Here is a 24538-nt window from a genome sequence, read left to right as displayed (position 1 = left end):
TGCTGCGTTTAGTTGCGTATGGTCCAGTTCTGGGCATGCGCAAATCAAATATGCTGATTATACAGCAGTACAGTGGCTTAGTGGTTAGCACTTCTACCTTACAACACTGGGTTCATGAGTTCAATTCCCACCCATGGCCTTATCTGTGTGGAGTTTGTATGTTCTCCCCGTGTTTGTGTGGGTTTCCTCCAGGTGCTCTGGTTTCCTCCCACACTCCAAAAACAGACTGGTAGGTTAATTATCTGCTAACAAATTGACCCTAGTCTGTGTGTCTGTTAGGGAATTTAGACTATAAGCCCCAATGGGGCAGGGACTGATGTGAGTGAGTTCTCTGTACAGCGCTGCAGAATTAGTGGCGCTATATAAATAAATGATAATAATAATAATAATAAAAATTATACGCACAAACTATTAGTTGTTCTTGGACCTTATTTTTGTTTGTTATTTCTAAAATTGGGTGAAATTTTGGGTTAAAATATTATACTTTTGAATCACTCACACCTTACTAAAAATATATTTCTCTGCGGGGGTTCTCTGATAAGAGCATAAGATAGAATGTAAATTTGCAAGCAGGACCTTCTCACCTCTTTGTCTGTTTTACCCAGTTTGTTTATTACTGTGTTTGTCCCCAATTGTAAAGCACTACGGAATTTGCTGGCGATATACAAATAAATGTTGATGAATGTTGATGATAAGGCTTCTATAATTGTAGAAAGTTTCCTTAGCATATCTCTGCAAATGATCTTGATTATAGATAGAGGAAACCTATCTATAATTCTATAGCGTTGTTTCTGTTAAATTCTCTGTAAACCCTTCAGAATGGGGATGTGAATTTATTCAGACTTGTCATGTCTGCTGATATTATGTTGTTTGTGTCGGAAAGGCTTTCTGTCAGTAATAATTATGGAACCAACGGACTTTGCAATTTACAGAGTAGAAGGTACAGTTACTTTGTATCACTTGGTATCAGTACTGCTCATTATTCAGTGTTCATGATGGATGTATTGATTTACTATTGAGGCTATTGCATTTGCCAAAAGAAGTAAGGCAACTGTGCTCGGCCATATTCAAATATCCAGTTTATCACTGGTTTCTCAATTAGAGCTTATAAAATTGTTTAATATAGATAGATCTGTTCTCCTAGAAAACACTGTTATATATGCAGCTATCTTTACTTACTGAGCGATTAACATAGTAATTGATTACTTTTTATATTATCGCAATGTCCCTCTTGTCTTAGATAGTATATCCCTTATTAATATTTTATGACACCTTATATATTATTTTCTCATACCATCAAGTTATATTTCCATTTTTCTTTTTTCACCTTATTACTTACAATCTTATTTATCAGTAAAAGGCACTCAGCTTAATGCCAATGCACGTTTCATTGTGATCAGCTTTGTCAAGTCAAAGTCAGGATGGGTCCATGGATTCATGTTGTTTACACCAGGCAACGTTTTTGCAATCTACGGACAACGTTTTTCCAATCTTCAACTGTCCAGTTTTGGTAAGCCTGTATCCTGAGTTTCCTGTTTTTAGCTGACAGGAGTGGAACCCGGTCTGATCTTCTGCTGCTGTAACCTATACACTTCGATGTTCGAATTGCTTCAGAGATGCTCTTTTGCATATCACTGTTGTAAGCATGGTTATTTGAGATATTGCTGCCTCCCTGTCAGCTTGAACCAGTCTGCCCACTCTCCTCTGACCTCTCGTTAACAAGGTGTTTTTGCCCACAGAACAGTTGCTCACAAGATGTTTTTTGTTTTGCACCATTTCTGTACATTCTAGAAACTGTAGTGCATGAAATCACAGCAGATCAGCAGTTTCTGACATACTCAAACCATCCTGTCTGGGACCAGCATTCATTTCACAGTCAAACTTATTTCAATCACATTTCTTCTGATCAACTTGTTTGGGTCTCACTTTGTGTCACAGATAGCCTGGCTATCATTGTTTGTAGATTAATACCACTGCAGTACAGTTACTAGTTCCCTATGTGCACTACAAACACACAATTCATTACCCTCCTTGGTGCAATGAGAGATGCTGGGTGTGTATGATTGTCTAGTGCAGTAGGTCTGCGGCTCAGCAGCACCAAAACCTGCATCTGCAGGAAGGAGCAACAATGTACCACTGAGGGCTGGGAGATCATTGAACAACAAGCACAGGTACAGAAGAGCTTAGCCCCTTGTGTGCTGCTGTGTAAGTGACTACAACAAGCTGGGATCACACAGCCTCCATCACTGAGATGCATTCTAAGGTGATATACAGTGTTTGTTAATATCAATCAAGCAAACCAGATTTGTGAGTGACAAGAAAGTTTGGTTTTATGTACATACATCTTTTAGAAGTGTAGCAGGTGTATAATCCCAACTGGACAGCTGTAGTAATATTATCCTTATCACCAGATGACTCAAATGCACTTATTTTAACATTGCTATTCATAAATAGGGAGTAGAATGAAAACTATAAAATAGGAGATGGGTAGACAGTGTGTAGCAAATATTAGCTCACATACTAACATGAACAATTTATTTTTACACTTACATTGCGGCACGCACACCTGCTATCGATTTGACAAATTAAATAAATTAGTTATACAATGGTCATTTCATTATATGCCAAGCACCAAATTCAAGGTTTGCTTAAATGCATACTTGTCCACTCTCCCGGAACATCCGAGAGACTCCCAAATTCCGAGTAGGACTCCCGGGAAAGAATGCCCTTCTCCCGCAACCTGCCCACTTTCTGCAGTAAAAGGGCGTCATTGCGTTGCAGGGCCAAAATTACACAATACACCGTGCCCTGCCCCCCTCTGTCCACATACTTCATCTCCCCTCCAGGATCTCATGGAGGGAAAGGGTAAAAAGTTGATAAATATGCTTAAATGTGAATGTTTTATATTTATGTATCTGGATTCGGACAGTGGTGGGCAATAAGTGCAGCCCTTCAGACCAGAGTATTCCATTCTCTTTGGATCAATTTGGTTACAGAGATCATCATCATCATCAATATCAACATTTATTTATATAGCGCCAGCAAATTCCATAGCGCTTTACAATTGGGAACAAACATTAATAAGACAATACTGGGTAATACATACAGACAGAGAGGTAAGAGAGGTAATAGAACTCTGCTCACAAGCTTACAATCTATAGGTGGGAACACAGATTCCTGCACCATTCCATAATGCCACCTAAGACACACGAGGAAGAGATGTCAGGACACAGGGGACAGTTAATAGGATACAGGAGGGGCAGAAAACTTTGCATCATTTAATATGTTTAAATATTATACTACAAAGCACCTAAAATGAACTTACTCGATCAAATTGCCTAAACCTTGGGTGCTAGCCGTTCCAATTCATATCAGCACTTCTAAATTCCCACTTCGACCCCAGTGTTATATGTGTATATATATATATATATATATATATATATATATATATATATATAGATATATACACACAAACATACTATATTGTATATATAGTATATTTGTATACATAAATTAAGTGATGTCACTGAAGGCGTGGGACATTTAAAACAGATTCTAATATTAGTGTGTTGTATGTAAATGAACATCCCCTGTTGATTCTCAATGTCAAATTTGCGGCTCATTGTAGTTTAACCCTTGCATATGACAGAAAATCTGGTGGGCAGATGGGATGACAAGTGATAGAAAATCCGATTGGTATATAGGGTGGCATGTGAGAGAAAAGCTGGTGGGCATGTGGGAGAAAAACTTGTGTGCATATTGAGTGACATGAGAGAAAAGCAGATACACTGGGTCACTGAGGAAACGCTAAAGAAAAATTACCTTACCAAAATGGTAGTGGACAGGTAGATTAGGCATCCAACAGAGGCGGTATAGTCTAATATAATTGACTTTAAACGTGCTTGGATATTAAGGAGTAAGAAAAATAATGGAAACTAGATGTGCTAAGTATTTGTTATCTGGAGTCAAATTCTAGGCTTCTGAATTTGATAACTTAAAATTTTTAACTTACAAATAGATTTGAAATTCCATAGACAAAGGGCTAGATTTGCTAAGCTGTGGGGTTTGAAAAAGTGGGGATGTTGCCTATAGCAACCAATCAGATTCGAGCTGTCATTTTGTAGAAAGTACTAAATAAATGAAAGCTAGAATCTGATTGGTTGCTATAGGCAACATCCCCACTTTTTCCAACCCGCAGCTTAGTAAATCTAGCCCAAAATATCTTATGGTTTAACATGTCCTATTAAGGCTTGTTACACATATACACCATCTAAAATTTAAGAAAACTATTGAACCTCTTCCATTCAAACTCCAAAAAGCAATGAACTTAAGACAATTAAATAAATTACCATCCATAAATCAGGACTGAGTGGGATGGATGTGGATATTATCTTTTTGTGCTACTCAGCTGCTCAGACCTTCAGTTGCATAGACTGCATGTTTGTATTCTGTGAAGTAGCAGCTCCACCATTTTGTGAATGACAGCAATGTGACTCCATGATGGTGCTGAATCTGCAGCTAACCACAGGATGTGATGGCACCATGTCTGTATTGTGCAAGGAACGTGTTCATCAAGACTTCTGCCTTAATTGTCCTAATTTCATTGTTTTTTTGAGTTTCAGTGGAAGAGTTTCAGTAGTTTACTTACATTTTAGATGGTGTGTAAGGAACCTTAATCTGTGGAAAATATATATTGACAAAGCCACATTAGTCGGTCCCCTATTGGGCTACCCTGGGCTGGGTCATTGGGCTATCTGGATTTTTTTTTCCATTAAAATGTTCCTAATAGGCTGCTGAGCCGAGTGTTCCCCCCCAAGGCTAAAATTTGTCAGTCCTCCCCTGATGCCCCTCAAATAACGTATTCTTTTTCCCTTTGCTTTGTGTTATAATGGATTAATATGTATGTGTATGCACTTCACTGAGAAATAAACTGGTAACTATTCTAGGTGGATGGAAACTCTTGAAAGAAAACCCCTAGGGATATTGAATACTTGGTGCGGTTGGGATAATTTCCTTCCTTAGCAATAGGTTGCTTACAGTGATTGGTTCTTACACTACCTAAAAACGTTACCTACGGTAAAAATAGAAATGTCAAGGTCTCTGGAGATTGATCTGTAGCCTTGACATTGCCCATGTTTGGATATAATGTTATGTCTGACCTCCTCAAACATTTCTCTGGCCTTCTTTATTTCTTTTCTCCATGCTCATTGCAGTACACACAGTGATACAAAATGGGACAATGAGTCATTTCCTCTATTCAAGCTTGTTTAATGAGTGATATATACCTGGAATATATGGTTTAGTGAAAAACGTCATACTTATTGCAACATAGAAGTGAAAAGCATGTCATCTACAATAAAATGAGACAAAACAGGAAACATTTGGGGGCTGATTTAGAGCATACTTGCCAACTCTCCCGGAAAGTCTGGGAGATTCCTGAAATTTGGGTCATTCTCCCGGACTCCTGGGAGAGCTGGCATTTCTCCCGCATCCCGAAATTCCCTTGCTAAAATGACGCGATTCACAGTGAATCTCGTCATTCTAGCCCCGCCCCCTGTGGAAAAAAAAATCGGCATTTTACTTGTGGGGGCGGGACCAAAATGACGCAATTCAAGGTACCCCGCCCCCTCCCACCCTCTAGCCACGCCCCTCTCCCGGACGTCGCCTACTGGAAGTAGGCAAGTATGATTTAGAGTTATGTGCAATGTTTGCCTGGGTGCATATTTCACAGCTGAGCCAAACATGCACTGCAGTGATTGCAGATCTGCATGCTGCTACATGCTGCTCACACCTTCTGGCCAGCTCTATTTTTACACTGCAGAGTTGGGCTAGGCCATACTGCTTCTCACAACACTATGTCAGGTTGTGTATTTTATAATTTTTCCCCTTGTAGCACATAATGTTATTTCCAGGTGCATATTTTTCCCCTACTAGCTGGACTTGCTCCTAACTTTAAATCGGCCCCTTAATGCATATCTCCTGTCACAATGTAAGTGTGACAGTCCCAATTTGAGGGGACGGTACTTCCATCCTGCAGATCAGTACAAGGTAAAGCAAACCTGTATTGCCAATGTGTTAGCACATACCCAAAATACATTAAAATAGCTTCACACACCACCACACAGCCAGCATAGCTGCCAAATGTCCATGTTTTAGGGACAGTATCAGGTTTTAAAGATTTAGCATAGACCATAAACACAATAATATATTTCTTATTCTAAATTATAGATGCTATTTTTACCAATTATTTTTATTAACTTTTTGTATTAATATTTATTAAAGAGGTATATTTAAATTGCAAAAAGTACATTGTAATTAAAGTCATTAAGCATGACATGATGGCAGGGCCGGATTAAGGTAATGGAGGCCCCTGGGCTAAGGGGGCTTCCATTCCCCCGTGATCCAAGCCACCCCCAAGGCACTTACCTCCTTCTCCTGGCATTGCAGTCCTTCCCCGGTGCGCTGTACGCTCTTTACTGAGGAGATCTCGTGAGAGAGAGACTCACGAGATCTCCTCTGTAAGGAGACTACAGCGCGCCGGGGAAAGACCGCAGTTAAAGTGCTCAGCAGCATTGATCGGGCCAGGGGCGCCCCCGCCCCCGACTGATCAATAATGCTGTTGAGCACTTTCAAGGGCCCCCTGGATGCCCGAGGCCCCCGGGTTGTAGCCCGGTTAGCACTATGGTTAATCTGGCCCTGCATGATGGGAATTGTACTTCCAAAGTCAACCATAGGCTTAGATGCAAAGTGTCCCTGGAGATTATTTTCAAATGTTGGAAACTATGAGCCAGTATTCCTCTCTATAGACCCATATTTATCTAGTTTGGGTATAGGCACCACATAGCCAAAATGCCTCCAGGTAGTCTCATGCCCCAATTTATAGTCAACATACCAACCTACCCAATGCTCATATAAGGTTTTATTTATTATTAGGACCCTCTCATGGCAATAAATAAGAAGAAAAATCAGGTCTTATTGCTGTTTTTGTCAGCAATAGGGATTTTTCCAATCTGCCCTATAGTTTCTTATAGATATGGTAGCATATGAGACTATGTATTATAGCCTCATATCATCATCACCATTTATTTATATAGCGCCACTAATTCCGCAGCGCTGTACAGAGAACTCACTCACATCAGTCCCTGCCCCATTGGAGCTTACAGTCTAAATTCCCTAACACACACACACACACACACACACAGACACACAGACAAACAGACTAGGGGCAATTTGTTAGCAGCCAATTAACCTACCAGTATGTTTTTGGAGTGTGGGATGAAATAGGGAGCACCCGGAGGAAACCCACGCAAACAACATACAAACTCCTCACAGATAAGGCCATGCTCGGGAATTGAACTCATGACCCCAGTGCTGTAATGCAGATGTGCTAATTACTACACCACCGTGCTGCCCCATGACTTCTTCCTCCCCCATAACCCAGAGAGCACTCACCCGGTGATCCACCCTCTGATCCAGTTCTCACAGTTTTGCTTCTTCAAATAATTACCCCATATATATATTCAAATACTGATAACTATGATCATAATATAATAACATACATATGCAAAACTACAACTATATAAAACTATTATTTTATGCACGGTCGGGGACATGCTTCTTTGGCAGCTTTTGATGTGGGCTTATTATTGTATTGTCCTACAAAACAGGATTATATTACAACACTCTACATACCTGTAAAGCAAGCATTCAATCATCAATCCATCATACAACAAACGGCTGACATTTGCCTGTTGTGAGGCCTTTATTCCACAAGGTGGCAGCCTAAGAGAGATTTGTATTGTCAAAATGCCCACAAACGTTCCAGATTGTAATTGAACGTTTTGGTATGTCAGGTGCTGAAAAGTAATACTTTGTGTATGTGTAAATCAGTAGAAACTTATATGCAGTTTTAAATAAAAATAAAATGTAAGCTGTAATTTAAAGATTCTTTTCTATACATTGTCAAGAAAGCATATAGGTATAGGTCATACTGACATGTGGTTCAACGGCGCTCGCTCATGGCTCATAGTATGCAGTTGCGTCAATGTTTATAGTGTTTATCTCACATTGGGCTACTAAGAAAGAAGTATTTCCCTTTCTTGGATCCACCATAATGATATTGGATCAATTAAAAAGAGAAAAGATTGTATTTTGTAATAAAGTGGTGAAAGAGGATCCCAAAGGTTTTCATTACCCTGAACCCACAGCCCATGGATGGGTAGAAAGATACTATTGTTATTGCCGTTTTTGGCTCCCTTCCCCCTTGAGGCTCCATCCCTCAGCTGAGCAGGTTGGTGCTGGTTCCCACTTTGACACAAACACCCCCATGACACAATGGGTTTCCCTTTTAATGCTATGACCAGTGCATCCTGTCTGGTTTCCACACTCGTTGTCCCCCTAAATTTAGTTGGAACCAGCTCAGGCAGTCTAACTTACTGCATGTAGACATTATATAACATATACACAGTAAGTGAATCGTATATACAAAAGTGTTTATATACATTGTCACATGCAGTTTGCGCTTGTGTTTTTTGACACAAAGGCAACACCAGTGTGTAACTGGCCCGGAGACCTGCACTGAAAACAAAATATTTAATAAATAAATTATTTTTGTAGGTCTTTTTTTTACTATTAACACCTGGGGGTAAATGTATTAACATGCGGGTTCTTCAACACCCACGTGTTCAGCCTCTTCCGCGATTAAATTTCAAGCGGCGCTGCATTGTAAAGGGAAGTTAACCCTTTACAATGCAGCGCTGCTTGAAATTTAATCGCGGAAGAGGCTGAACATGCGGGTGTTGAAGAACCCGCATATTGATACATTTACCCCCTGATGTGTAGTTACTTAACCATGATGGTGATAATGGCATCAGAAGTACATAGCGGTCAATTGCGCCAGTATTTAACATTTTTAATCATTAAAATTAATGTTATAGCTCTTGCCTCCTGCTTCCCTTGTTTCCACATCACGCTTGCTTTATGGTCACTGAATGAATGTTAATTGCATGTGAGTGCACAATAGCTTCCAGGTTCATTGATTCAGACAGCAGGGTAGGCTATGAAGGGAAGCAAACTTGGTGGCAAGACTAATATGCATAGCCACATCCGATACTAATACTAGTGTCATAGCTATCTATCCAGAGGACTCCCTATTTCAGGCAGGGCCATCTTATCCATTGGGCACGATGGGCAGCTGCCCGGGGGCCCCACGAGCAAGGGGGCCCCATAGGCACGGCTCTTAATGAGAATAAATAATCCTGCAAAAGAAAAAAACCTGCAAAAAACACCTTCAAGGGTCACTGAGCAAGTACATCTATCTATCTCTATCTCTATATATCTATATCTATATCTGTATCTGTATACATCTATATATCTATATCTATATCTAGGGGTCCCGGTGCACTGCTTTGCCAGGGGGCCCATAATGTTGTTAAGATGGCCCTGATTTCAGGAGCAGACCTCCCAGACTCTTGAGACAACAGCCAATTCTCCCATAAGAGACCCTTACCTTCCTGTAGGTGAGCGTAAATGTGCTGTGATGATGCAAATGATTGATGGCACCATCAAGCACTGACCATCTCACCTTGACAGGCATAATTAAGTTGGGCCCACCTGTTCTTTTCATACCTTCATTAACATCTACCAGAGGGGAAATGTGCAAGGTAAATAATGTGCAGAGCCATATCTGGTGCCAAGTTTAACAGGCAGAGCAATATTTGATGCGAAAACTAATATGCAGATCTAATGTACAGAGCCATATCTAGTGCCAAGACCAATGTGTAGATGCATAGTGTTTCAGAGCGCAAAATTGAAATAGGCATACTATAATTTCCATATTAAAGTGCATAGTAACATTCTCTCTAATCCTAGCCTCTTCACCATCAGCTCATTAGTATTTAGTAGTAGTAGTAGTAGTAGTAGTATCAATATTGGGGTGCTTGTTTGCATAGCCCAAGAAGAAAATGACATATATAGTACTGAGAAGTGCTTCCTGCATGTAACACTATGTGAGTACAGTTGACAGTGGAACTAAGCAGGTATAGAAAATCCTGAGCATGACAACCTCTCTTTTATTATTAGGATACAATAACAAACTGAATTGTGGCGCAAACTTCCATATAATGATACATGCATGATTTCTGTCATGTTAGACTATTCTTCTTATATTGCTGTAGTGTGAACAACAGAGACACACAGGCACCGAGATCAGTGATTCCAATGTGTGCAGTATTTTCAGAGTACTTGAAAGTATCTAGCAAACCATTCTTCTGGACAATCCTATAAAACAACTTTCACAGTGTTCCTGGACAGTCCTTGGCCAAGAAAAATAAAAGAAATGGTGGCCAGTGGGCATACAGTACGCTTCTTTACCACTACCCACATAATTACAATCTATCCACTGGTTTGCATCTACTAAGCCATAGGTAACTATTCTGTAAAACATGTACTTTAATACATTCCTGTCTATCGGGCCATAGATGTACAGCCACATGGTGTGGTGGGCTTTAGTGCAAAATGACAAAAAAAACATACTAGTAGGTTAATTGGCTGCTATCAAATTGACCCTAGTCTATGTGTCTCTGTGTTAGGGAATTTAGACTGTAAGCTCCAATGGGGCAGGGACTGATGTGAGTGAGTTCTTTGTACAGCGCTGCGGAATTAGTGGTGCTATATAAATAGCTGATGATGATGATGATGATGATATATCTATGTCCTCTAAATCTGGAAACAGGTTGAAGAAGGATGTATGAGAAAATAACAAAGGGCACAATGCTCATGTATATGCAATATTTCATATTTCTGTTACGTCTTCCCTATACAAACCAGACAAATACAAAACCGTATTTGTTCATAAAATGCAAAGTTCAAAGAGATACATTAGGTAATAAAAAAATGTATCATTGTAACAGATGCATAGCATTACATAGGTTTAACTTTCACTTCTCTTTTTCTTTTTTATATTCTGTATTCTGGGTGCAAATACTTCAATCAATATTGTTGAAATTGATTAAAAATGGGATTTTAAAATGCAGTACTATGATTATATCCAGTGTTGTGGAGAGCTATGTGTTATGTTTACCTAGAGTATGCGCTGTGTGACATGTACAGTTGTGTGTAAAAGTTTTGGCACCCTTAGTCAAATTGCTGAATCTCTAAGGGGCCTATTTAACAAGCCCCTACTTCCCCAAAAACTACCATTTTCGGGGGATCGGTGCAAATTTAACTATCCCCTCTATTTATAACTAGGGGATTGAAGCAAATATTGGAGATATATTCTGTTTTCCCACTGTTTCCACTTTCCACAAGCAATAGCAGTCCCCATAAGATTCTATGGGGACTGCTATTTTTCGATATTTAACAAGTTCTGAAATGAGAAGGTTTTCAGAACTTTTGCCCGATGGCTGGCGCCATCTGAATATCATTGAAGCCTATGGGGAGAGCAATGCGGTAGAGGGATCTTCAGATCTTACCTGCTCTCCCCTCCAGTAACTATCGCAAAGGTGGCCACTTTGTGATAGTAACCATAGAAGAGAGGTGTTTGCCGGGACTGCCGTTTATCGTGACTGCTGTCCCGGCAGGAAACTATTAATAAATGGTAACAATCTTTCATTCGTTATGATTGCGATAAGCAATGAAAATGACCGTTCCAAAAAAATGGTTATTGTTAAATTTGCCTTTAAGTGAGAAAAAGTAAACCCAACCTCTGCAGGGTACAAGCTTAAACATGGCATATTTGTGCATATTTTAATGGCCAATTACTCTTTAGCAAGAAAATAAAGCAATGAATGTTTTATGTGGAAAAAGTTTGGCACCCTGTCAGTCAGTAATTAGTAACACCTCTTTTGGCAGAAATCACAGCTTCTAAACATTCCTTGTAGCCAGCTTTAAGTGTCTTCCTACTCTTGCTTTAGGAATTTGTTCCCACTCTTTCTCGCAGAACTATTATAGCATACAAAGAAATTACACAGTTGCTCTTTCACAAAGAAGCTCTACATTCATTTTCAGCAACCAGTAACAGAGGGCAACAGGACCCCCCCTTTCCAGTCTAGACCCCCAATCTCACAAAAGTAGTGACAAGGTGATTTTCCTGGGGTAGTTCCCAATTCCAGCATATAAGGGTACACTTATGTATGTGCAAGGCGGTTAATAACTTAATTTTTCAGATTCATAAAAGAGTCCTGTAGAGTAAATGGGTACAGAACAAAGGACAACCATCTGAATGGAAAATTACATTAAATACATAAGAAAGAATAAGAAAAAGAAATACATGTAAAGAAAAAATGCGTAGTGGGATGCATGCATGCATTTCATAACATAAAAGAACTCTGTGACATCAGTGTTCAGTGCGATATTTACAAGCATATTATACAACTATATAAACATTTTATTACAATGAGCAACTGAGAGCAAATTCCATACACAATTAAAATTCAGCCTAAACCATCCATACTAGAAACACAATGCTGCAAAAGAGGCAAGTACAGCATAGAACTGGAATGTTGTGACCTGTTTTGAAAAGCAATAGATACTGTTCACCTACTGGAAAGCCAGGCAACAAGTGAATACTCTAGGTCCCCTTCCCACCAACTAGCTCCAACAATACTCACATTTAACCTCCCACAAAATAAAATAAATAGAATTTTCATTTAACAAATAGGTATGTTTTTCCCACAATCAGCCCAAAAATTGATTAAATTGAATTCACATTTATTAAATACAGCAGACCTATTTCCCCCCAACCATCCCCAATATTAAATTGATATCATTCACATATAATATTTCCCCTAATGACAAAGACTCCACTTTGCACTAATAGCCCATATATATTAATAGCATCCACCAACCCCACATTACATCAATAACCCAAACCCCATCTTACATCAAACATACTCCCACATACACACACACTCTTTTCTGCTCTGCAAACTTACAGACACTCACACACACACTCACTAATATTTTCACTGCACTTATCACTTACGACCTCCTTATGCTCTGTGTGCTGTTCCCCTGTTCCACTGCATGCTCTGGACTTCTGTATCATTTGGTGTCAGCGGTCGCACAGCAGGAAGCTTGAACCCCCTGTTGTTACAGACCTCTCAAAATGTGCGGCAGCACCAGAGGGGGCGATGCATGGTGGTGGGGCAGAGAAGGTGCAAACAGAGGGGAGGAATAAAAAATCTGGTAGCTGGCTAACCTCTGGGGAAGGGTCGACCACCAGGAAGAAGCAGGCAGGTCAGGCATCAATAAGCTTGGGCAATCCAGATGAGGGCACCTGATTCTGTCATAGTTAAAAGAATGAAAAAATAAAAGGCAAAAAAAATATTATAATAAAAAGTGCCCTTTATGTATCCACATCCCACACAGCTCTGCCCAAACTACACCATCCAAACCATGCCCACACCCAGGGCCGGCGCAAGGTTGCCCGGCACCCTAGGCAAAGCTTAAGCTTGTTCTCACATATGTCACCCCTTGCCCATCAGCTTGTCACATATGCCAGCCGCATAGGCGACACCAGCTTTACTCACATGCCCCCCTGCCCACTACTTGGCTTTTTTTTTTAGTATTTGGCCACTACTTGGCTCTCCTCTGTTGCTGTCTATTAATGTATTCTGTAGATGATATATTAACACATGCAAATAAATAGAGAAAGGTAATCTAAATGACAGATAATCCAGACCGTTCTATTTTATTTGCATTTGTTAATGTATTCTGCAGATGTAAAATTAATTATACTAATAGAGGGCAACAAAGGAGAGCCAAATAGAGGGCAAATACTAATACACATAAATGGTTCCTTAACTATCCTAGTGTAGCCCCAGCAAGGTGAATTAAAGCTTTGCTTCATTATGCATTGCTGCATTTTGTCACGGCACTATTTTAGTATAAAGACCCCATAGTCTCTAACTCAAGGACATTTCTAAGTGTAATCCCCGGTCTCCCTATTTTCTCCAGCCTCCTCCTCCCCCCCCCAATTCTCTGTAGCATCCATTCTCCCCCTTTTCTGTAGCCTCCATTCCTCCCCCCCTTTGTATAGCCTCCATTCTCCCCCCTTTGTATAGCCTCCATTCTCACCCCCTTTGTATAGCCTCCATTCTCACCCCCTTTGTATAGCCCCCATTCTCACCCCCTTTGTATAGCCTCCATTCTCACCCCCTTTGTATAGCCTCCATTCTTACCCCCTTTTTATAGCCTCCATTCTCCCCCCTTTGTATAGCCTCCATTCTCCCCCCTTTGTATAGCCTCCATTCTCCCTCCTTACTGTAGCTTCCATTCCCCCATCCTTACTGTAGCTTCCATTCCCTCCTCTTTCTGTAGCCTCCATTCTCCCCCCTTTGTATAGCCTCCATTCTCCCCCCTTTGTATAGCCTCCATTCTCCCTCCTTAGTGTAGCTTCCATTCCCCCCTCTTTCTGTAGCCTCCATTCTCCCCCTTTGTATAGCCTCCATTCTCCCCCCTTTGTATAGCCTCCATTCTCCCCCTTTGTATAGCCTCCATTCTCCCCCCTTTGTATAGCCTCCATTCTCCCTCCTTACTGTAGCTTCCATTCCCCCCTCTTTCTGTAGCTTCCGTTCTCTCCCCTATGTATAGCATCCGTCCCCCGTCCCCTCCTGTTATCTGTAGCCTCCTCTTTCCTGTACTCACCTTAACTTCTTCATTTTCCTTCCTTTCTCTTCTTCCTCGCTTCTGTCTTCTTTCTCTGTCGGCTCCTCTTCACTGGCAGTGTCGTGCGTCATGACGTCACGACGCTGCCAGGCGCCGGGTAAATTTTAAAATGCGGTGCTGCTACAGTGCAGCACCGCATTATAGCAATCGGGCGGGCGTGCGGGCGATCGATCGGGCGGGCGGGCGGTAGCATTTATTTCTAACTTATCACTGGGTCCCCCGCTTCAGTGCCGCCCTCCAGAGCCCGGCGCCCTAGACAACTGCCTAACGTTGCCTAATGGGAGCGCCGGGCCTGCCCACACCATGCCAACATTATTGAGAAATAGAACAGGGTCTGTGAATTGGAACAGTTCTGAAAAAATAGGGACTGTTGGGAAGTATGAAAAAGACCAGTAGTTAAAGGTCCACTAAATACCAAAATTAACATTTTTTAGATGGGAACCATGAAGGTAAATAAACATTGTTCAGTGATGAACTGACATACCACTGTAGATATATTAAATAGTAAAGTATCACCTCCCTACTCCATTACACATATCTCTCAATCCTAATTTAGACAGGACATACCCGATTTGATGGCTCTGTTCCGCCCATGGACATTTTTGTCCCGCAGATCAGAGAGTTTCTTTCTGTTCACTCCTGCTATTGATACATGTGGCAATGAATGGATGTTTGGAGAGAAGTTGGAAAAGTGGATGTCTAGTGATTTAGAAGCATTAGGCATGTCACTAGAGTGTGCCTATGCCCCCATCGTGACATAAATATGCCCCCAAAGAAACATTGCCATGAACCCTTCCACCATATGTCCCGATTCAAGGACTGGCAAAGTTAGGAGGTATAGAGACAGGTGAATCTCCTTCCACATATTTTGGACATTGCCCTGATGATGATACAAGTCAAATGCAGTCATCTCAATTGTCAGCCCAGTTTTCATGCATGAATCAACCATTCTACATTGCACAGACAGTAGAGCTCTAGAGCTATGTCTCATTGTGTTTCTGTTGTATTAGAGGAGTACCTCGCTCCTAACATGGCAACCTTCTACAGAGGAGTGAAAGAGAGTTTAATGGACACGTATAACCATTAAAGTTATTCCATGCATATTATTTAGCTCAGTAACACACAGCCTTTGACATTTATTAATGTGAAATAGTGTTTTTACTCGTTATTTAGCTGAGCAAAAATTAGTTGACTGTAAAAATATAGAATCTATAGATCTTTTTCAGACAGGCTAGTTTTTTGCATCAAGATGCTGCAGATCTAGATTCTTAATGGCAAGGTGCAAACAAAGTGATTGGCCAAAGATATTTCTATTACAAATAATGTAGTTAAAAGCAGTGGTCAAAGTGGAAATTTAGAAGTGGCGGTATGAAAATTGTAGTGGGAATGGAAGTGAATGGAAGTTTATAGTTTTGCAATGAAGGCAGTAGGAGAAGTGGCGGTATGACATACCACCAAATAGACCCCCACTTTGACCACTGGTTAAAAATCTGGATGCATGAGCTTCTTTTCTAGGCATATTTATCAAGCAGCAGTTATGATAAACCCCCAATTCTCAATGGTTTTCCACAGTTTTATAAAATGGCAATTTTATTAAATGATGGCAAACCGCCAAGAATAACCGCTGCTTGATAAATATATACCCGCCGCGACTCGCTTCCTGTTCTGTCCTCGGCATCCCGGCTGTCGTCATGACAACCGGGACGTCATTTCCTCCCGGCCGTTGGGGCAGCCGTGCGCATGCGCAATATAATTATAGCCCAGCTGGGCTAAGTATTCCCTGCTGTGCAGGGCACTGTTTGTTGGCCCCTGCATGCTTATAAGGCAGGAAGGGACAAGCCGTTCCTGCCGGTTATAGTTCCTGCTTTGCTGCTGACTAGCCTGCTGTATTCTTGGTCCCTGTTACCATTGGATTTGATTACTTGTTGCCGACCTTTGCCTGATACCCGACTTCGTTTAATTGCCTGTGCCCCTAGACCTCTTTGCCTGGATTCCTACGCTGCTGTTTTGCCTGTGACCTCTGACCCCGGTTTTTGTGTTCTGGATATTCTGTCTGCTGCCGGCCCTCAACCCTTTGCCTGGACCTCACTCTGCAAATTGCTCCTACACGCTATCGCTGGGTTTTCCCCAGTCAGTGCGCAATTCACGACCCTCGGCTGTCTGTGGCCAAGTCTGTCCCCACCACTAGGGGCTCCAGCGAAAACCAGACTTCTGAATAGACTCCGTGTTTTGTGTTGCTGGCTGTTGGGGTTCCTAACACTTTCTCTCCTATGTCCTCTTCTTGCACCTAACTTCACTCCCATGCATTTTCCTGGCACCAAGGAGCATATTTATCAAAGGACAAACAGCCCTACAGTTGACATAAAATGCGTCGCTCAAAACATGAAAGAATTTAGCGCAGTAATAACCCTGCAGGCAGTTTGAATGGGGAATCCATGTATTGCGGTGTTACCTGTACTGTCCTGATACCTGTTCTGTTACCGCGGTCTCAAGATAGAAAAATCAGAACAAAACAATTTTAAAAATGCTTTATTCCTTAAATAAATCAATTTTAATGCACAAATTACTTTTTTAAAAAATATTTAAGATGTTTAAATACATTAAACCTATTTTCAAATTTGTACTTTTTTCTGGAACTGAAAAATCTTCTTGCTCGAGCAGGTAAGACAGCTTACACATGTACACAACTAAATAAGTTGGCTGGGCGAAGCGGTAAAACTAACTCTCAAAGCTTCGTGCAGTAGCGCTGGGGCAGCTTTTAGTAATATTTTTTTTGAAAAATGCCAGCAATGAGAGATTTTTTATCGTCAATCATCGCCATTTACCAGTGCAATTCAGCCGCCATGATAAAAAAATATCCAGAGCGATAAGGATTACTTATTGCTCTGGGGGACCCTGATTTGCACTACTGTGCATGTGCCAGTGCCCAGAAAATGCGTGGGACTGGAAGCTGTATCTGAGCTCAGTCTGAGCTTCCAGTTCCGTTGTTTAAATGAAAAAAAATTAATTAAATTAAAGGTTTTCTTTAAAAAAAAAAAAATATATATATATATATATATATATATATATATATATATATATATAAAAAAGATATAATATAGAATATATTTTATATAAAGATAATTATATTATTGAGTCTGCACGATAGCCTCATTCCGTTCATTTTAAAAAGTTTCAGGCTGAAAAAAATAACTGTTTTTGTCAAAATCTGGATCTGTTAACTTCATCCTGTTTGCAATAACAGAAAATATGTCTTGGTGGCACCAGTACCTATGCGATACTTGATAAATAGACTTCACCATGCAAAGGCACGAAGAAGCCTTCTCTGGTAAAATTTGTCACCATTGTTTAACCCCTATGAGGAATAGGACGAAGCAAAAAATCCTTATTGCCAGTTAAGACTAACAATGCAATAGGGCGTTTCATCCTTAGTAACACTCACATCCAGGGGAGGACTGGCAAAATTCAGCCCAGGGGGCAAGATTCGATTCAGTAGCCTATTAGGAACATTTTAGAGGATAAAAAATGCCGGTAGCCCACTGACCCAGTCCAAGGTAGCCCACTATTGGACCGGCCCAAGGGGCAGATGCCCCCCTGCCCTCAGCTCAACCTGCCCCCAGCCCAGCCTGCCCCCACTCACATCCCAGTGTAACATACCTAAAAAGTACAAAGCTGAAACACATGCATATTTGATATTTTCTGAGTAAATGGTCAACATACAACAAATTTGTATTTAACCCTACACACTGTCACACTTATAACACTTCTCTGTAAGCTGTTTCTATTAATGTATTCATTGTACTTTTAATTACTATAACTCCCCTTTGCCTACTGACGCCCATAATGCGTGACAAGCATACAGACCAATATTGGAAATGAGAATGTTAATTGGAAACGTAAGGGCTAATACCAAACTAACTATTTGGGGTTTTACAAGTTGTCTGCAAATCATACAACATACCAGAGACAAACATTAAAACATTACATGGTACATGCATGCATGTCAGATATGTGAGCTTCTGTAAGCGATTGCAACTAGGGTCTCCAGCAAGTATCTCAGTATCATCTTTATTTGGTCAATGTACTTAGGCAGTGTAATATACACATTTACATATATTTTATAAAATCAGGGAGACAGGCACTGTCCAAGCAGGTAGTGTAAATTTTTGGTCTTTAATCCTATGTTTCGATCCCTGCTGGCAACTTTGACATAACCTTTATCTTTGTCGCTAATAAAATTCCCAGCATGGATGGAAACATTGGATTAAAGACCACCTTATTTCACTCCCTGCAACCCAATACAGTGCACCCCATCTATATATTCATTTATTCCTTTTCGGTGGCACCAGACCACTTGACATCATTCAAATTCCATAGTAAATCAGGTAACTTAAAGGAGAGAAACATAGTAATATTTTACAAGGCTTAACCTAAAAATCTCACCCCATTTTTATCGAAGGCTCTGAACATATGTTCCACGTAGTCCGCTGCTTCTTGATTGTCTGTCACCCCGAAAAATCGCTTAAATTCATGCATAAAAAGGGTCCCGCTGGGGCATTCTACCACAAACTTCTTGTACCATTCCTGGAGCTCCGCCACATCAATTTCCACTCTGTTAGACTCCTCGCTGAGGTGTTGCCCCATTTTGAGAAAAATCCTGCAAAACCACTGTCCTCTTCTGACAGTCTCTCTCTCTCTCTCTCTCTCTGCTTCTTCACTGAATGACCCTGCAACCTTTTCTTGTCCTTCACAAATGAACCAGTGTTAGTATGCTGCCACCCATATGCCTTTCTCCCACCTCCGCAAACTGAATTCCAAATGTTTCTTGTGTTGCTGCCTTGTTAAGGGATCAAAATAGATAACAATAGTTACAGTACAAACTGTTTTTCTGCAGTTTAAACACAGATTCTAAAAGCATAAATACACATCACTTTTTTTTCAGTTATGTCCCTGTCAATCTCTACTGTAGAGCAAGGAATATGAAAAAGTTAATCTGTCCTGGAGAAACACAGTTTCTTTATATTATACTTCTTTCTTGAGATAGGCGTCACATGCAATCTATGTGTTCAGCTCACAATGCCATCTTGAGAGTTTCTTTTCTGATCCATCCCTTTTCATTAACTTCCATCTCTGATGAGTCCAAGTAAAACTATATTGTTTCAAATTCCCCTAAGAAGCTTAATAATTTTTGGCATGTAACATAAACTAGCATAGTTATAAGCAGTTTTCTCTATTCTCCTATACCGCTCTGTCTGTTCTGCACAGGGAATCACAGTGGTGGGGGCTGACTCTTTAGATTAAACACAACATGTGCTGTCAGGTAAAGATAAGAAGATCTAAGGCCATTAGAAGATTCTCATAAGGACCTAGTTCTCATGGCATGCCTTTGTTAAAGGTACAGTACAGTGGAGTACTCAACGTTTTCTCAGCATTTGTGTATTATGTAAGCCCTTATGTTGCAATGCGACATAAGGGTTTACATCCTAGAGTTGAAGTAGGATGCAGCGCATCTTAGTTCAACGCTAAATCGACAAGTAAAAGTAAAGGTATTTGTTAGCAACATGCAAAAGAAGTCAGTGATTTCTGTGTATGCAAAAAAGCCTGTGTTACTCAGCATCAGGTCAGGTGGGGGCTGACCAAAAGATTGGGCCACGCACCTAGAGATGGGTACCAGGGAAAAGACCCTTGCTTTTTTGTAAATCATCAATAGCAAATTTTATCAGTCTCTAGATCTATTTTTTTAATGTTTTTGTCCTGGCAACACTATTTGAGAATTTGAGGATGGCGTCACCATAACAGAGAGTAGTGTCTCGTTACCAGAACAGGAAGTACCACATTGCCAGAAAAGGGAGATTATAAGAAAATCTTGCTGACATTAATCCCATTCATACATCGAGTGAAGCGAAAACAAGACCTTTGACCAATTTCTACAGCAAAAGGCATTTCACCCTGTATAAATCAGCCCTTGTGTTCTACACCTAAAACCACTTTTTATGGTTGGGCGCTGGTCATGGGCGGGTGTTGTGTGCTTGCCTGCTGCACCAGGCAAAAGTTTGCCAGCTAGTCTCTGTGGGCCCTACTTTATTTATTCTTTTATTTTAATCACTGATTGGCTAAAATTACACATAATTTTGTTATAGTAGCTACTTATGATTTCATCAGGTACAGGGAATTTATTTGGTTTTAGGGATTAGATTGCAGCCTGGCTACCATGAAAAGTAATATAATACAGCGCTAAAATCCTGAATAGGCAATGTAATTTGATAATATACATAATTTACCATTTTCAGTCTTTCAATTGCTAGCTCATATTTATCCAAACTTAAGTCAAGTCAAGTTTTTGTTTAGTACAGAAACTGTCTACTGCTCTGCATAATGGGATGCTATTTGTTGAGATCCCCTAGATGTTGAAGCTGTGTGAAAATATCAAAAGTAACTTGAGACCTCCTTCTTTGTAGCCGCCAGTTTAATAGCTATGCCCTAATCCCTTGTAAGCACACCATATGATTGGTTTGTTTATTTCTGGGAAGTTGTTAATTTGAAAGTGTTTAGAAAGTCCTGAAGATAATAATTCTGCAGGTTTAGTCATTTGTAATACACTCAAATTTAGTATACAAAGTATAATACCAATTAAATGAAACCAGCTTATTAGTACACATGTATGGTGCTGTGACTCTTTGTGGCACCTTAATTATTAATTAACATTTTGTGTCTTATCAAGTCTTATCTACATATATATGATCTGTGAACATGTATGGTGTTGATAAGAGAAGGGGAATCTATACAATACACAAATTTTTAGCAAATATTACATCCCTTTAAAAGGTGTCATCTTGTTTACCAGGATTTTAGCACTCAGAAGAAGCATATGACATTACTAAATTCCCTTGCTCAATTGTTAGTGTTTTCTTGCACACTCCTATAAGGTATGGCACTTTCATTTGGTATCAGAGAATTTCATACTTATATTGAATATCTTGCCTCAACATCATCCTCTTGACTTGGGCTCTTCAACACCTTAGACTAAAGATTAGACATTTTGAGTACCATTCCCAAAGTAATGATAGTGTTGAAAAAGCCAAAGTGGATGTCCACCTCAATCTAGTGGAAAACATTGGCCTTGCAAAATAGAATACATACACATCACAGTTATACTGGGCGTGGCATATTAGCCATCACATCCAATAGCAATAGTGAAGCAGATGAACTTAATAGGCCTGATTCATCTTCGGACGTAAGTCCCGTTGCATGCTGTATCCTCTCTCTCACGCTTCAAACACATCTCATGTACTGCCCTCCACCTCTGGAATGTACTCATTCTAGCTATTAGTCTCTCCACCTCTCTCCAAGGGGGCACTCAAACTCACTTCATCACCAAAGCCAATAAGCTCTCCTCAAAACCCACCATAATTGCCTCACCCCCTCTGTAGCAGCCCCATTTGTCTGTTCCTCCGATGTATATTGTAAGCTCCCCTTGTGTCCTCCTTTCATAACCTATGCCAACAGCACACCTGTGTCTTCTCTCCTTTCCTCAATCACTGGCTCTTTTCCTGTTTGCTGAACCTATCCTCCTGAGTACAGGCTCAGCTTGCACTAATTTGTTCCCTAATCTGCCTACAATTCCCCCACTTCTCATGCTTTCTTCAAGTTATAGTGAGGTTATACCCCCCCCCCCTCCACCCAACGCCTCATTGCTACTGGTTCGGTTTCTCTTTGCTATGTATTGTACTATTTTGCTTATATTGTAATGTCCTGATATATCAAGTAGTATTTCACAGTGAGCTCTCTGTAGGGTGCAGTGGAACCTTATAAATAATATAATAATGATGAATTAGCTGACGTGTGAGGGAACCATTGATCAGTCTTCTAGTAGGTGATGTGATGGAGATCCAGGCTTGCCTTTGTCCTGGTCAACCAGTATATGGTCCCTTTTTATAAAGAGCTGATGGGCCTCTTCTATCAATGTTGCAGTGTGAAGCACAATGTTATTTACAATGATCAGGTATATGGGGAACTCACAGCAGTAATGGAATTGTCAGTCAAAACTGTAGAATCCGCTAAAAAAGCTCTGCCATAATCAGTGGCGCACGCAGGGGGGGTTTCTGAGTCTCTAGAAACCCCCCCCTGCGCTAACTAAGTGGCCACTGTCCTATACAGCAGCCGTGGCGCTGTCAAAGAAGCGTCCGCGGCAGTGCTGTATTGTATACAGCACCGCCGCGGATGCTTCTTAGACAGCGCTGCGGCTGCTGTATAGGACAGCGCTGGCGAAACGGAGCTGCTGCGCTTTTTTTTTTGGGGGGTCGGCGGGGGGAAACCCCCCCCCGACAATCCTCCGTGCGCCCCTGATAATGTATTCCTCCGACTGGTAGGAGTGAAAATAATTTTACCTGAGGGGAAATCACTCAAGTAAAATTATTCAATATAACTCCATTAAACATGAGTTAAGTTGCTCTGGAGAGATGTTCTCAGGGATCTCCATGAGCCAGATATTATTTTGTCCTGATCTATCACACATGTCCCCTTGTTGGTATCCACCAACTCATTATGAGCATCAGCCTCTTTGTTTCTAGATGCTCCATCCAGTCCTCCAATTGTTGAACTTCCTGTATAATTTCCTTAATATCACTCTGCAGAAACGTATGCATAGATGCTAATATCTCATCTTATCCTCTGTTAGGGTCTATTCGACTCCCTCTGCTGTTAGCAAAGGAGTCTGAGAAGGATTTGGTGAGCTTTGCTATGTCAATCCTGCTTGGTCTTTTTCTTTCTTAAGTTATCTGGATGATGAGGGAATCTTTACTCATAGTAATGTCCCTTTAGGAGGTGATCACCTTTTTGAGCTGTTTGTAAGGCTTGCTGTGGAGAACCTATGCAATTAAGTGCCTGCTCACATGTGTATTCAGATCACACTCCTCAAACAATACATATCTAATGCTGAACCCCCACATGTAGGTTTGGTAGTCACCAATTGAACAGTGTGGTAGCCTGGTCCTGTGAGATTAAAATGTAGTACAATCTGATTATATCCAGCAACATCAGGGCACCAACAATTGCCAAGAGAACAATCAGGACATACATGCAACATAAGGTTTGCTCGGGACATAAAAGTCACCGGTATATATGGCCATTCACCTCGTTATCTGCATGACTGATAGATCAAATCCTTCAGCAATTGAGACAAAGGAGTGAATTGCAATGTCTATAGCAGTGGTTCCCAAACTGTGTGCCTAGGCTCCCTAGGGTGCCTCGGCGATCTCACAGGGGTGCCCCGACCAGGGCCAGTGGTAGGCAAGGCGGGGGACTACTTGGTAATTATTTTGGCTTAGGGGTGCCTTGAAAAAATTATGGAGACCCCAAGGGTGCCTCGAACTGAAAAGGTTTGGGATCCACTGGTCTATAGCCTACACTGCTCTTCTACTTTTATTGATAAGCCCTCTCTTTGCAGGTGTGTACACCAACTGCGCCATACCTAGAAACCTTACTGACAGTGTAAAGTAAGTTCAGACTACTTGCAAAAGAAACAATTTAGATTTTAGACTCAATATAATGTCTGTCAAAACTTTCCATTAACATTATTGGTGACGCATTTGGCTTCAGTACTTTCCTAATAAGTATCATTTTACTTATTTAAACAACCATAGAGATGGTTGTATAAAACTGTGTTATTCTAATAACAGCTGATCCTCTATAATACAGACGGTATTATATTATTGCATAACATGTAACAAAAAGGATAGCCGTTTCCATTTAATTATGATAAAGGAAATATGAAGAGTGCTTTTTAATTATTACGTAAATAAATTATGTAAAAGTCTCAATATCACTCAGAGAGGATAATATCTCGTTTCATAAGTCAGGTGGCCAAATAATG

General features: G+C 40.6%; 1 protein-coding gene across 1 annotated transcript in view; it reads right to left on the bottom strand.

The window, feature by feature from the left end:
• The window catches only part of GUCA1B (guanylate cyclase activator 1B), a 28909-nt gene extending 8969 nt beyond the window's left edge, over nucleotides 1-19940 (bottom strand). Inside the window, exon 1 of the mRNA XM_075196233.1 lies at nucleotides 19111-19940. Within this exon, the coding sequence (XP_075052334.1) occupies nucleotides 19111-19311 (201 nt within the window). The 5' untranslated portion in view covers nucleotides 19312-19940. The remainder of the gene's footprint in view (nucleotides 1-19110) is intronic.
• Between the last annotated feature and the right edge of the window lie 4598 nt (nucleotides 19941-24538).

This window comes from Mixophyes fleayi, chromosome 2 (assembly GCF_038048845.1).
Source record: "Mixophyes fleayi isolate aMixFle1 chromosome 2, aMixFle1.hap1, whole genome shotgun sequence".
NCBI lineage: Eukaryota > Metazoa > Chordata > Amphibia > Anura > Limnodynastidae > Mixophyes > Mixophyes fleayi.
The sequence above is the reverse complement of the archived record's forward strand: the minus strand, read 5'-3'. Positions and strand labels throughout refer to the sequence as shown.